Raw genomic sequence first — 15328 nt, 5'->3', positions numbered from 1 at the left:
GGGATGGTACACGTAGTACGTATTACCTCGCTCACTCGAGCAAACGTGTGTATTACATACATACATGTTATCAGACTACTTTGAAAGCACGTAGGTGGACCATTAGACCTCCCATACCAAGAGAAGGGAAGTACGTACAGTCGAGAAGGGCAGAAAACTAGGTGGGGTGATCAAGTTAGCAAACGTGCAGGCGCAAGTTGGAATCAGCTAGCGCAAGACAGGGGTCCATAGTGAAATATTTAGCGCGCACAATAGACAAGAACACAGTAAAGGGGGACACACGAGCGCTTACTTGTTTAGCAAGTGTTTATTTTTGGAAAGATACAGAACATAAGTACCCCAGCTGACTCTTGTTGCACTGAGCTTGTGCAACAAGAGTCGTCAGTATAAACGGAAATTGATTAAAAACAGATTAAAGTTTCACCCAGTATTCCAAAATGCAAATTCTTCGTCAGTAATTGCAACCGATGGTTGACTTATGTATTTTTTCAGCACACTTTTTGATATGGAACGCTTCTGTTATTTCACGTGTTAGTTTGTTTTTATCTGAAAAAAAGAGATGTCGGTGTCAAAAAATACCGTATCACAATGACATAGATTACAGTGGTTCGACAAGTGTGAATGAGTTTCTTTACCGAGAGAACGTTCATGTTCTTTCAGACGGGTGTTTATGCACCGACCAGTTTGTCCTATGTACATGTTGCCACAGGTGAACGGAAGCCGGTAGACAACACATATTCTGCATTTTGTGATTTTTTGATCTTCTTTAAGACCGCAGCTGCATTTTCTTACTCAATTGTCAAACATTTTTGAAATAGCTTTGTTGAATTTCCCGCGTTCTTCCTACAAGAAAGAAGAGGACAAGGATCGGACCAGGGAGCGCGTGTGCGCGTTCGAAGGAACTAGCGGCGTTCTTAGACGTTCTGGGCTGAGGCGGACGCTAATAAACGCTTCTCTGCGTCTCGAGTTTTTTGTCGGCTGTTCCGTGTGCCACGTAATCTAACATTTGGTGCCGAAAAACCCGGGAGGCGACAGCCGGGAGCTACCGTCAAGGGACTTCACTGGTGGCTACCGACTGGAACCACTGCTACGAACCACGGAGGTATACGGATCAGCGGACCGCCATGGATAAGCTCAAGTTGAAGCGAGCCACAAGGAGGGCCCAAAACACCAGGATCATTCATGAGGCAAGTGCGCTGCTAGAAAACAATGCCGTGACATTGCGACAGATCGACTGTATTTACGAGCGGCTCAAGAACAATAACGATGAATTGAAGAAGATTAATGATGAATTAGAAAGCCACATAAGTGAAGAGGCATTCGAGGCGGATTACGCAACCGTAATTGAGTATGAGGACAACGCGACCCGCATCTTAGCAGAGCTCCAGAGCAAACGCCGCCAGCAGTCCGAAACCACTTCATTGTCATCGCCAGTCGGTGTTCGCGACATGCCGGTGGCCACAGGGCATTCTGAAAGGCCAGGAGTCAAGTTGCCGAAGCTGGAAATTAATGCTTTCGACGGTGACCTGTGCAAGTGGAACGCGTTCTGGGAGCAATTCGACCAGATCATCAACCAGAACGGAACGCTTACAGCTACCGACAAATTCAACTACCTGAGGTTATTTTTGAAAGGAGACGCGGCGACAGCTATAGCGGGGCTGCCTACCACCGAAGCGTGTTACGTTGACGCCTTGGACATGCTAAAAAGACGTTTCGGGGACAAAAAGCGATTGGAGCAGGAGTATTTCTCAAGGCTTCGAAGGCTCACTCCTGTGCGTTTTTCTAATGAAGTAACGAAACTTCGCAAGTTGTACGACCAGGTGCTCATTAACACGCGGGGACTGGAGGTGCTTGGCGTGAGCAAGTCGTCTTTCTCGTCGATGCTATGCGACGTTCTGCTCAGGGCACTGCCACATGACATTGTCGTAGCGTATCACAGATCTTGCGCTACACAAGCTGCAAGTTCCGCCAATGTCAACATTCAGCAAGCAACGGAGCTAGAGCGTCTGCTGCAGTTCGTCTGTATTGAACTGGAAAGCCTTGAAAAGAGTGACTTTGGGGAGCAAAAAGTATATGACGAGGCGACTCATCCAAGAGACAATAAGAACCGCCAGTTTGACAGTGCGATCCCAACGTCATCAGTGCTTCATAACCAAGCTTCAAAACCACCTCCGGATACGGGCTGCATTTTCGGCAAGTCAACGCAGCATTTGACGGAGTCTTGCCGTACAGACTTATCGCTGTCAGAGAAGAAGAAACTTCTCGCCGCCGACATGCGGTGCTTTCGATGCACCATTAAAGGCCACCGTGCAAGGGATTGCAGACGGAGAATTGCGTGCTCCGGCTGCAGAGGTCGTCATGCGTCTAGTATTTGCGACCCAGACAAACTAAACCGAAAGGCCCATGAAGACGTGAAAGGCAGCAGTACGACTGTATGCGCAGCTACAACTAAGAGCAACGAAAGAAGTGACACTTTGACGTGCGTGCTGCTACAGACTTTCCGAGCATGGGCAGTGACAGATTATTCATGCCGTTACATGAGAGGCGTGTTCGACGGAGGAAGTGAACGTACGTTCGTAACAGAGGCTCTTTCAAGGCGGTTAAAGTTGAGGTGTCTTGGCTTCGATACCATAGCAACAAACGCTTTCGCCAGTGTGAGCAGTTGCACACCGAAAAGATTTCGCATCGTTGAGCTTCACCTCCAAAGTCAGCATTCCGACGTTGAAGTTGCATTGAGAGCCATCGAGATACCCTACATTTGCCGAGACATATCAGCCAACACGATGACTCCTTCGTTCGTGACATCATTCAAAGAAACCGGCCCCGATATCGCCGATGAACTGACCCACCCGTCCATTGAAAGAGAAAACGGAGTAAGTGTACTAATTGGCTCAGACCAGATGTGGGCGGTGAGGACAAGTGAACTCTCCAGAACGGGAAACGCGGAAACACTCATCGCTATGAACTCAAAGTTCGGATGGATCTTTCAAGGGAGCACCGAGCACATGTCGTCAAAGCCAGTCAACTCACCACGCCAACCGTCTGCAGAAGATAAGCAGTTGTTGATTCGGCTGGAGTTGCTCCAGAGGGAAGTCGACAAGCTGACAGCCACAGTGGAGAACCTGTCCAAGCAGCATGATCGCTTGCTTGTGGAGAGGGACAGCCAGGCTCGCCAGATTGCCCTGCTCACTGAAAAACTCAAGGAAAAGGATAAAGATACACAGACTGCCCACTTAACATGCCGAACTACAGAAGCGCACATTGACAAGCTGCAAGACAACCTAAACAGCCAGGAGAGTGATGTCGTGAGGCTCACATGTCGAGTGAGAGAGTTGGAAACAGAAGCTGCATCAGGAGCCGAGTCCCATTCCCACCTCCTGCAAGAAAACCAGAGGCTTCATGAGAACTTTACACTTGTGGCGAAAGAGCACAAGAACATGGCATCTGACTTGGAGAATGCTGTACAACAGAAGAAAGACTTTGAACTTGAAATCCAGGAGTATGTGATTAAAGTGGCCAAAATAGAAGAGCTCCTGCGTACAACGGATCGAGAGAGGGAAGATATTTTGGACCAGTACCGGTCCCTTATCTCGGCCGACGCTGATCTGCTGACTCAGGCTGAGCAGAGGCAGAAAGAACAAGACAGCAGTGATGCTACACTGAATAGCCTGCGTCAGCAGCTTGCACGACACATGAGTGTGACGACAGAGCAGGAGCAGAAGCTGGCTTCACTGGGAGCAACTATGGCAGCCTTGCAAGAGTCCCTGCTGCACAGCGCTGCCGAGGGAAGTCGGCTGAAAGAGGAACTTCAGAAGAGCTCAGACATGCGCGCAAGGCTCGTCGAGCAAGTGGAATCGCTTCAAGACCAGCTCGCCAAAGAACAAACTGTCAACAATCATATTTCTGGGCACTTGAGGCGCCTGACGGAAAACTTTTGGAAACGATGGACCAAAGAGTACTTGCTCCAACTTAGATCTGCACACTTCTGTGACACACGGAGCAAGAACAATGTTAAAGAAGGCGACGTTGTACTTGTACATGCGGAAAACCTTCCACGCCAAATGTGGCAATTCGCAAGGGTGATTGAAGTCTACGCAGGAGAAGATGGGACACGTTCGCTCTTGCAAGATAAAGCGACAAGACGGCCTCGTGACGACAAGGGCCATCCAAAGACTGTTTCCGCTTGAACTACAGGCATGACCGCACTTCGGGGCCGGGAATGTGTTGAATTTCCCGCGTTCTTCCTACAAGAAAGAAGAGGACAAGGATCGGACCAGGGAGCGCGTGAGCGCGTTCGAAGGAACTAGCGGCGTTCTTAGACGTTCTGGGCTGAGGCGGACGCTAATAAACGCTTCTCTGCGTCTCGAGTTTTTTGTCGGCTGTTCCGTGTGCCACGTACTCTATCATAAGCTTGGTACAGTTTTTGCACCTTGTTAGGTGCGCTGAAAACCACTTCAACGCCATACCGGCTGGCAACATTCTTTAGCTCATGGGAAAAATAATGGACGTAAGGTACAACCGCAAGGCGCTTGCTTTTCGTGCTAAGCCTGTTACTTGAATCTATGGGTTGTACACCCTTTAGTATTTTAATTACCTTTTCGGCAGCTCTGACTATAATGTGTTCCGGGAATCCCACTGAAGCTAGCCTTGTTACCTGATTGGCAAAGCTTTTTTTTTTATTGGGTGGCAACAAGATTTTTCTAAAGCAGCCCGAAGGCAAGACACCGCAATTTCGATTTTTACGATCTTCGAATGTCCTGATTTGTACCGTAATATGGACTTTTTTTTATGTAGGACTATACATTCAGCACGTATGGTCGGGTAGCAATCGCCGAGACAAATCTAGAAATTGTAGTTCGTTTTCTTTGACAATCCCATGGGTAAACTTAAGGGCCAGGCAACATTCATGAAACATTTTTAGTACATTACCCACACTGCAGCCATGTTCATTCCCATCAAAAATAACCAAAAACATAAACAAAAAGGAAAATTTTTTCCAAGCTTCCTAAATCACTGAATATTTTGGTCTACATGAACTAGAAAAATGTCGCTTAGTATTGGGGCTACCTTGGAACGTATACATATACCAAATGTTTGCACATATATTGCTTCATTCCAACCAACAAAAGTAGAGCTAAGATAAAACAATAGTACTTCCATAAAGCTTTCCACGGGTACTCCGCAGTCATTTCTAAATTTTACTTCATTATTATCTTCACAAACACACAGTTTAACATTTTTTAACAACTCTGTGGGGAATCGAGTAAAATAAATCCTGTACATCAGCGCTGAAGACACTACTTCCCTTTGTTTTCTCTTCCCGTCAAGTATTGTAGAACTGCCTCAGAATTTCAGATTGCTAACGGATCGGGGATTATTAACGAGGAAAGCTGTTTTCGGATAAACGATGCTACCTGCTCCTGCCAAGTGCTTCTTTCAGTAACAATGGCTCTCAACGGCGCTCTAGGTTTGTGCGTCTTGCATGAGAAAAACCCTTCAAGAGGCAGGCCCTTTGCTTTTTTGACTGAGGCACATAGGCCCCAAATTGAGGGAACGAAGTAATTCAATAGTACGCTGTTTTTCTTCGACAGGCTTAACATCTGTTCTCTTAAAATTTTTATCCATAGCTTCACAAGTTTTTTGACCAAACACACCATCAGGTAGAACAACAAAACATCCTTCTTTATCGGCGGTAAGAACACGTAACCCTCCAGAAGCCAAGTCTCTTGCCACTAGGTTGAGCCGGTTGGGGCTCACAGATGCAGTTTTTCCCTTCGCGATAGCGTCTACACATTCAGAAACGCATCTTGCACGTTGCTCTTCAGGGACCAGTCGGGAGACGGCTATCGATGCTGCCAGCTTCGCAGGTGGACACAGTACCGGTTCCAGTGCGAACTTTCGCCCAAGCTGCAGAAGCTTGTTGTCCTCTTCTGGAATAAAATATTCCAGGAGCCGTACCTTCTCTGGAAGGTGCCTTCTTGACAGTGGGAAATAGAGGTCTCACCGTGTTCCAGAGGAACTCCGCTGTCCCATCCGCTGTTTTGCACCAGCCCAGGCCTGCTGGTATCACTGCACTGTGTCTTGCACGCAAGCAGTCTTTATGGTGTTGCACTTGCCTACATAATTCAGACGCAACTATTCGACATGTTCTTCTGGTGTGTCCTATCGGCGGTTTCATGAAGCCACATAATCTTTGGACGTCAGGCAGGCACGTAGAATGCCGGACATGCCAAAAGGCCACTCTTGCTCGGCACAGACATAGTGCAATTAGCGAAGCTAAGACAGCTGGGTTGCTGGATGATGAGTAGTACTTCCCAGTACTACTCATCATCCATTTCCATCTACACACCTTCGCTCCGCCAACCACTGCTTCCCAGTATGACCCACTATACCCACCATGACTACCACCATGCCCACTATGGTGATAATAGCGCCCATAATTGATAGCATGATTTTTACTATGCGCAGTAAGGTTTCCAGAATACCCGGCTATTATTTCCAGCACCCACAATGGTAATTTTTCCGATAGGGGTACGCTGGCGGGGCTGTGGTAGTTAGACATGACCAAACAAGCTGAATGATTCTGTGCAGCTTCAAGCTTATTGATTTGTATAAGCAGGCTTTGGTCTCAGACTGATGAGGAGTTTCCTCAGGTTCGGGCAAACATAACAGAACAATAGCATAAGCGCCCAGAACTAGCAAATTGCATTGGGCCCAAATACTTGAAAAATTCAATTGAAACATTGAATTTATTGGTGCTAAAGGAACAAGTGGGACGTTTCCTGTTACGAAAGCAAGGCACGCTCTTTTGGAGAGTTTATTAGTACGCTGAGATCTTTATAGAAATTTGAGATATAGTGAAGTACCGTTACGGGGATATCTAAGAGAAGGGCACCGACTGTGAGAAACTCAACTGGTTACATTCAGTTTCATGTTACACATTTTACGACAGGTAACGATGGCATTTAAAGTAATAAAAATAGTTTTGTTAAATCACGCAGTCCTCATCAACACGGCAATTAAAGTATGAAGCAACACTTGAAAAAATACGAAAGGTGTTTAGTCTGTCGCATCAGTTGGACGCCGGCATGTGCAACGTATTAAATATATATACATTGAAACTATGGCGAGCTTACAAGAAAAATAGACATCTTGATCTTCACAATTGCAGAATTGACAACGTTTCTTATATTGTCAAGTGTGTTGAGCCATTATGAAGGCACTGATTGGTTCATTCGCAGTGGAGGTGCCACTGGGTGTCCCCCAGCTCCAGGTTTCCGTGATGCTCTCGCCGCTGACGCAAGGTAAGTGCGCAACACAACGGCATCTTTGAAGCAATCAATTCGCCCTTTTAAAGCTCTTCGGCGAGCGTCGGCGGCGTAACCGAGCACAGCATGCGCGCATCAATCGATGAAAAAAAAGTTGCAGTGGCTTAGCTCGGCTATGCCAGGATATACGTAGCGTTAGCAAAGGTTCAGCTGATTATTCTTAGCTTTCCTGGTTGTCTAGATTGTCAAGGATTAGCTTGATTGTCATGCTTACTGCTGCTCCAATGACACACACGCGGTATACGTATTATGTGGCACATGTATTCATTCCTCCTACGCTCAACCGCTAATTGCCAGGCAACTACTTCGGGATCCGATGAGTCAAGCTTCTCCGTTCTTCTGCGCTGTTGAGCAGCATTTGCGCTTTCCTTCTCCATGGCTATACCACACTGGCAAACGCCAGTCAGAAGCGCAGCGGCTCCAGCGCAGTGTCAGACGGCGACTGCACAGCGAGCGCGCGCCGGCGCCAGTGCGTCTACCACGGCTACGACGTCACTCCTCTGGAATGCGCAGACCGGCGGCGGTGAGTCGCGCGCGGCGGCGGCGGAGTGCGCGAGAGGTGCCGGCTCCGGTGGCTCCGGTGCGCAAGCCGTGTGACATCACTGATCCTTGCGCATGCACAGCACGGCTCTTAAAGGGACACTAAAGAGAAACCGGAAGTTGAGCTTAAATGGTAGATTATCCTTTCACGATCACAGCCATACTATTCTCACTGCAAACAGATGTTTAATAGGCGAGAAAATAGCGAAAAACTGAAGGATAGCTGCTGACGCCCCTTCGAATTTCCCGCACTACACGTTCTGACGTCGGAGATTACAAATGCAGGCCGGTCGCGATTGGTCGAGAGCGATTTAGCGCTGTTAATAAAACGCAAAATTAAATACACCTTAAACGTACATAAACAGCATTTGCCAACTTTTTAAACCGTTTCAAGCGAGGAAGTACAAGTTTAGCACAAAATTAAATAAATAAGAAAAAATGGCATGACGATACATGCGGCCGTGATAGTTTCGTAGTTTCGTTTTTGGTCAATGCATCGTCGCGCGCGCCTGTTCCGCTCTACGGTGTTTGGTTGCGTGGCTCGAAAAACGTTGACTTCGCGGGAAACAGCGTCGCCCGGGAGCCATATAAGCAGCCTGTGAGCGGCCCTCCTCTTCTGTGGGCATGGGATGCAGCACCGATGGCATCCTCAAACTCTTTTCGCCTATTTGTGCACATGTCCTGCGTCATCTGCTCGTGCTTACTGGCGTTCATAATGTCCCCCATGCAACAGCCGTTCTCCAATATGACGACTGGCTACGACACGTGTGGCGCATGGACCAACGTCGCCTGCACCATCAAGGATCATAACGTCTTTTCTGCGACGCTGGGCACATCGTTCAAAGATGCAGCCATTTGGACGCCGCCAGCGCCACCCGCGAGCCATATAAGCAGCCTGCGAGCGGCCCTCCTCTTCAGTGTGCATGGGATGCAGCACCGATGGCATCCTCAGGCTCTTTTCGCCTATTTGTGCACATGTCCTGCGTCATCTGCTCGTGCTTACCGGCGTTCATAATGTCCCCCATGCAACAGCCGTTCTCCAATATGACGACTGGCTACGACACGTGTGGCGCATGGACCAACGTCGCCTGCACCATCAAGGATCATAACGTCTTTTCTGCGACGCTGGGCACATCGTTCAAAGATGCAGCCATTTGGACGCCGCCAGCGCCACCCGCGAGCCATATAAGCAGCCTGCGAGCGGCCCTCCTCTTCAGTGTGCATGGGATGCAGCACCGATGGCATCCTCAGGATCTTTTCGCCTATTTGTGCACATGTCCTGCGTCATCTGCTCGTGCTTACCGGCGTTCATAATGTCCCCCATGCAAGAGCCATTCTCCAATATGACGACTGGCTACGACAGGTGTGGCGCATGGACCAATGGCGCCTGCACCATCAAGGATCATAACGTCTTTTTTGCGATGCTGGGCACATCGTTCAAAGATGCAGCCATTTGGACGCCGCCAGCGCCACCCGGGAGCCATATAAGCAGCCTGCGAGCGGCCCTCCTCTTCAGTGGGCATGGGATGCAGCACCGATGGCATCCTCAAACTCTTTTCGCCTATTTGTGCACATGTCCTGCGTCATCTGCTCGTGCTTACCGGCGTTCATATTGTCCCCCATGCAAGAGCCATTCTCCAATATGACGACTGGCTACGACAGGTGTGGCGCATGGACCAACGGCGCCTGCACCATCAAGGATCATAACGTCTTTTTTGCGACGCTGGGCACATCGTTCAAAGATGCAGCCATTTGGACCCCGCCAGCGCCACCCGGGAGCCATATAAGCAGCCTGCGAGCGGCCCTCCTCTTCTGTGGGCATGGGATGCAGCACCGATGGCATCCTCAAACTCTTTTCGCCTATTTGTGCACATGTCCTGCGTCATCTGCTCGTGCTTACTGGCGTTCATAATGTCCCCCATGCAACAGCCGTTCTCCAATATGACGACTGGCTACGACACGTGTGGCGCATGGACCAACGTCGCCTGCACCATCAAGGATCATAACGACTTTTTTGCGACGCTGGGCACATCGTTCAAAGATGCAGCCATTTGGACCCCGCCAGCGCCACCCGGGAGCCATATAAGCAGCCTGCGAGCGGCCCTCCTCTTCAGTGGGCATGGGATGCAGCACCGATGGCATCCTCAAACTCTTTTCGCCTATTTGTGCACGTGTCCTGCGTCATCTGCTCGTGCTTACCGGCGGTCATTTTGTCCCCCATGCAAGAGCCATTCTCCAATATGACGACTGGCTACGACAGGTGTGGCGCATGGACCAACGTCGCCTGCACCATCAAGGATCATAACGTCTTTTTTTGCGACGCTGGGCACATCGTTCAAAGATGCAGCCATATGGACCCCGCCCGCGCCACCCGCGAGCCATATAAGCAGCCTGCGAGCGGCCCTCCTCTTCAGTGGGCATGGGATGCAGCACCGATGGCATCCTCAAACTCTTTTCGCCTATTTGTGCACATGTCCTGCGTCATCTGCTCGTGCTTACCGGCGTTCATAATGTCCCCCATGCAAGAGCCGTTCTCCAATATGACGACTGGCTACGACACGTGTGGCGCATGGACCAACGTCGCCTGCACCATCAAGGATCATAACGTCTTTTCTGCGACGCTGGGCACATCGTTCAAAGATGCAGCCATTTGGACGCCGCCAGCGCCACCCGCGAGCCATATAAGCAGCCTGCGAGCGGCCCTCCTCTTCAGTGTGCATGGGATGCAGCACCGATGGCATCCTCAGGCTCTTTTCGCCTATTTGTGCACATGTCCTGCGTCATCTGCTCGTACTTACCGGCGTTCATAATGTCCCCCATGCAACAGCCATTCTCCAATATGACGACTGGCTACGACAGGTGTGGAGCATGGACCAACGGCGCCTGCACCATCAAGGATCATAACATCTTTTTTGCGACGCTGGGCACATCGTTCAAAGATGCAGCCATTTGGACCCCGCCAGCGCCACCCGGGAGCCATATAAGCAGCCTGCGAGCGGCCCTCCTCTTCTGTGGGCATGGGATGCAGCACCAATGGCATCCTCAAACTCTTTTCGCCTATTTGTGCACATGTCCTGCGTCATCTGCTCGTGCTTACTGGCGTTCATAATGTCCCCCATGCAACAGCCGTTCTGCAATATGACGACTGGCTACGACACGTGTGGCGCATGGACCAACGTCGCCTGCACCATCAAGGATCATAACGACTTTTTTGCGACGCTGGGCACATCGTTCAAAGATGCAGCCATTTGGACCCCGCCAGCGCCACCCGGGAGCCATATAAGCAGCCTGCGAGCGGCCCTCCTCTTCAGTGGGCATGGGATGCAGCACCGATGGCATCCTCAAACGCTTTTCGCCTATTTGTGCACATGTCCTGCGTCATCTGCTCGTGCTTACCGGCGTTCATATTGTCCCCCATGCAAGAGCCATTCTCCAATATGACGACTGGCTACGACAGGTGTGGCGCATGGACCAACGTCGCCTGCACCATCAAGGATCATAACGTCTTTTTTTGCGACGCTGGGCACATCGTTCAAAGATGCAGCCATTTGGACCCCGCCAGCGCCACCCGGGAGCAATATAAGCAGCCTGCGAGCGGCCATCCTCTTCAGTGGGCATGGGATGCAGCACCGATGGCATCCTCAAACTCTTTTCGCCTATTTGTGCACACGTCCTGCGTCATCTGCTCGTGCTTACCGGCGTTCATATTGTCCCCCATGCAAGAGCCATTCTCCAATATGACGACTGGCTACGACAGGTGTGGCGCATGGACCAACGGCGCCTGCACCATCAAGGATCATAACGTCTTTTTTGCGATGCTGGGCACATCGTTCAAAGATGCAGCCATTTGGACGCCGCCAGCGCCACCCGGGAGCCATATAAGCAGCCTGCGAGCGGCCCTCCTCTTCAGTGGGCATGGGATGCAGCACCGATGGCATCCTCAAACTCTTTTCGCCTATTTGTGCACATGTCCTGCGTCATCTGCTCGTGCTTACCGGCGTTCATATTGTCCCCCATGCAAGAGCCATTCTCCAATATGACGACTGGCTACGACAGGTGTGGCGCATGGACCAACGGCGCCTGCACCATCAAGGATCATAACGTCTTTTTTGTGACGCTGGGCACATCGTTCAAAGATGCAGCCATTTGGACCCCGCCAGCGCCACCCGGGAGCCATATAAGCAGCCTGCGAGCGGCCCTCCTCTTCTGTGGGCATGGTATGCAGCACCGATGGCATCCTCAAACTCTTTTCGCCTATTTGTGCACATGTCCTGCGTCATCTGCTCGTGCTCACTGGCGTTGATAATGTCCCCCATGCAACAGCCGTTCTCCAATATGACGACTGGCTACGACACGTGTGGCGCATGGACCAACGTCGCCTGCACCATCAAGGATCATAACGACTTTTTTGCGACGCTGGGCACATCGTTCAAAGATGCAGCCATTTGGACCCCGCCAGCGCCACCCGGCAGCCATATAAGCAGCCTCTGAGCGGCCCTCCTCTTCAGTGGGCATGGGATGCAGCACCGATGGCATCCTCAAACTCTTTTCGCCTATTTGTGCACATGTCCTGCGTCATCTGCTCGTGCTTACCGGCGTTCATATTGTCCCCCATGCAAGAGCTATTCTCCAATATGACGACTGGCTACGACAGGTGTGGCGCATGGACCAACGGCGCCTGCACCATCAAGGATCATAACGTCTTTTTTGCGACGCTGGGCACATCGTTCAAAGATGCAGCCATTTGGACGCCGCCAGCGCCACCCGGGAGCCATATAAGCAGCCTGCGAGCGGCCCTCCTCTTCTGTGGGCATGGGATGCAGCACCAATGGCATCCTGAAACTCTTTTCGCCTATTTGTGCCCATGTTCTGCGTCATCTGCTCGTGCTTACCGGCGTTCATAATGTCCCCCATGCAAGAGCCGTTCTGCAATATGACGACTGGCTACGACACGTGTGGAGCATGGACCAACGGCGCCTGCGCCATCAAGGACCATGACGTCTTTTGTGCGACGCTGGACACATCGCTTAACGAACGACGCAGCCACTTCGACGCCGCCAGCGCCACCCGGGAGCCATATAAGCAGCCTGCGAGCAGGCCCTCCTCTTCTGTGGGCATGGGATGCAGCACCACTGGCATCCTCAAACTCTTTTCGCCTATTTGTGCACATGTTCTCCGTCATCTGCTCGTGCTTACCGGCGTTCATAATGTCCCCCATGCAAGAGCCGTTCTCCAATATGACGACTGGCTACGACACGTGTGGCGCATGGACCAATGGCGCCTGCGCCATCAAGGACCATGACGTCTTTTGTGCGACGCTGGACACATCGCTTAACGAACGACGCAGCCACTTCGACGCCGCCAGCGCCACCCGGGAACCATATAAGCAGCCTGCGAGCGGCCCTCCTCTTCAGTGGGCATGGGATGCAGCACCGATGGCATCCTCAAACTCTTTTCGCCTATTTGTGCACATGTTCTGCGTCATCTGCTCGTGCTTACCGGTGTTCATGATGTCCCCCATGCAATAGCCGTTCTCCCATATGACGACTGGCTACGACACGTGTGGCGCATGGACCAACGTTACCTGCACCATCAAGGATCATAACGTCTTTTTTGCGACGCTGGGCACATCGTTCAAAGATGCAGCCATTTGGACGCCGCCAGCGCCACCCGGGAGCCATATAAGCAGCTTGCGAGCGGCCCTCCTCTTCAGTGGGCATGGGATGCAGCACCGATGGCATCCTCAAACTCTTTTCGCCTATTTGTGCACATGTCCTGCGTCATCTGCTCGTGCTTACCGGCGTTCATTATGTCCCCCATGCAATAGCCGTTCTCCAATATGACGACTGGCTACGACTAGTGTGGCGCATGGACCAACGGCGCCTGCGCCATCAAGGAATATGACGTTTTTTGCGACGCTGGACACATCGCTTAACGAACGACGCAGCCACTTCGACGCCGCCAGCGCCACCCGGGAGCCATATAAGCAGCCTGCGAGCGGCCCTCCTCTTCAGTGGGCATGGGATGCAGCACCGATGGCATCCTCAAAATCTTTTCGCCTATTTGTGCACATGTTCTGCGTCCTCTGCTCGTGCTTACCGGCGTTCATGATGTCCCCCATGCAATAGCCGTTCTCCAATATGACGACTGGCTACGACACGTGTGGCGCATGGACCAACGGCGCCTGCGCCATCAAGGACCATGACGTCTTTTGTGCGACGCTGAACACATCGCTTAACGAACGACGCAGCCACTTCGACGCCGCCAGCGCCACCCGGGAGCCATATAAGCAGCCTGCGAGCGGCCCTCCTCTTCACTGGGCATGGGATGCAGCACCGATGGCATCCTCAAACTCTTTTCGCCTATTTGTGCACATGTCCTATGTCATGTGCTCGTGCTTACCGGCGTCATAATGTCCCCCATGCAAGAGCCGTTCTCCAATATGACGACTGGCTACGACACGTGTGGCGCAGGGACCAACGTCGCCTGCACCATTAAGGATCATAACGTCTTTTTTGCGACGCTCGGCACATCGTTCAAAGATGCAGCCACTTCGGCGCCGCCAGCGCCGCCATATAAGCAGCCTGCGAGCGGCCCTCCTCTTCAGTGGGCATGGCATGCAGCACCGATGGCATCCTCAAATTCTTTTCGCCTATTTGTGCACATGTTCTGCGTCATCTGCTCGTGCTTACCGGCGTTCATGATGTCCCCCATGCAATAGCCGTTCTCCCATATGACGAATGGCACCGACACGTGTGGCGCATGGACCAACGTCGCCTGCACCATCAAGGATCATAACGTCTTTTTTGCGACGCTGGGCACATCGTTCAAAGATGCAGCCATTTGGACGCCGCCAGCGCCACCCGGGAGCCATATAAGCAGCCTGCGAGCGGTCCTCCTCTTCAGTGTGCATGGGATGCAGCACCGATGGCATCCTCAAACTCTTTTCGCCTATTTGTGCTCATGTTCTGCGTCATCTGCTCGTGCTTACCGGTGTTCATGATGTCCCCCATGCAATAGCCGTTCTCCCATAGGACGACTGGCTACGGCACGTGTGGCGCATGGACCAACGTCGCCTGCACCATCAAGGATCATAACGTCTTTTCTGCGACGCTGGGCACATCGTTCAAAGATGCAGCCATTTGGACGCCGCCAGCGCCACCCGGGAGCCATATAAGCAGCCTGCGAGCGGTCCTCCTCTTCAGTGTGCATGGGATGCAGCAGCGATGGCATCCTCAAACTCTTTTCGCCTATTTGTGCTCATGTTCTGCGTCATCTGCTCGTGCTTACCGGCGTTCATAATGTCCCCCATGCAAGAGCCGTTCTCCAATATGACGACTGGCTACGACACGTGTGGCGCATGGACCAACGTCGCCTGCACCATCAAGGATCATAACGTCTTTTCTGCGACGCTGGGCACATCGTTCAAAGATGCAGCCATTTGGACGCCGCCAGCGCCA

The 15328-nt window shown here is 51.5% G+C and overlaps 1 protein-coding gene across 1 annotated transcript; it reads left to right on the top strand.

Moving 5' to 3' along the window:
• The first annotated feature begins 1124 nt into the window (after positions 1-1124).
• LOC119444278 (centrosomal protein of 135 kDa-like) lies at positions 1125-5982 on the top strand. Its single transcript, XM_037708702.1, has 3 exons — positions 1125-2121; positions 2992-3955; positions 5826-5982. Exons 1-3 carry the CDS (start codon positions 1125-1127, stop codon positions 5980-5982), a joined length of 2118 nt encoding a protein of 705 aa, XP_037564630.1.
• The last annotated feature ends 9346 nt before the right edge of the window (positions 5983-15328 follow it).

Source organism: Dermacentor silvarum, chromosome 3 (assembly GCF_013339745.2).
Source record: "Dermacentor silvarum isolate Dsil-2018 chromosome 3, BIME_Dsil_1.4, whole genome shotgun sequence".
NCBI lineage: Eukaryota > Metazoa > Arthropoda > Arachnida > Ixodida > Ixodidae > Dermacentor > Dermacentor silvarum.
Note: the sequence above shows the minus strand (reverse complement) of the source record. Positions and strands in the feature narration are given on the sequence as shown.

Excerpts from the sequence above, each read along its gene's own strand:
- LOC119444278 (XM_037708702.1), top strand. The coding sequence starts at position 1,125 with ATGGATAAGCTCAAGTTGAAGCGAGCCACAAGGAGGGCCCAAAACACC. Across the intron at positions 2,122-2,991 it reads TAAGAACCGCCAGTTTGACA|GGAGCACCGAGCACATGTCG; the intron begins GTGCGATCCCAA and ends GGATCTTTCAAG. Across the intron at positions 3,956-5,825 it reads TGGAAACGATGGACCAAAGA|GGACCAGTCGGGAGACGGCT; the intron begins GTACTTGCTCCA and ends GTTGCTCTTCAG.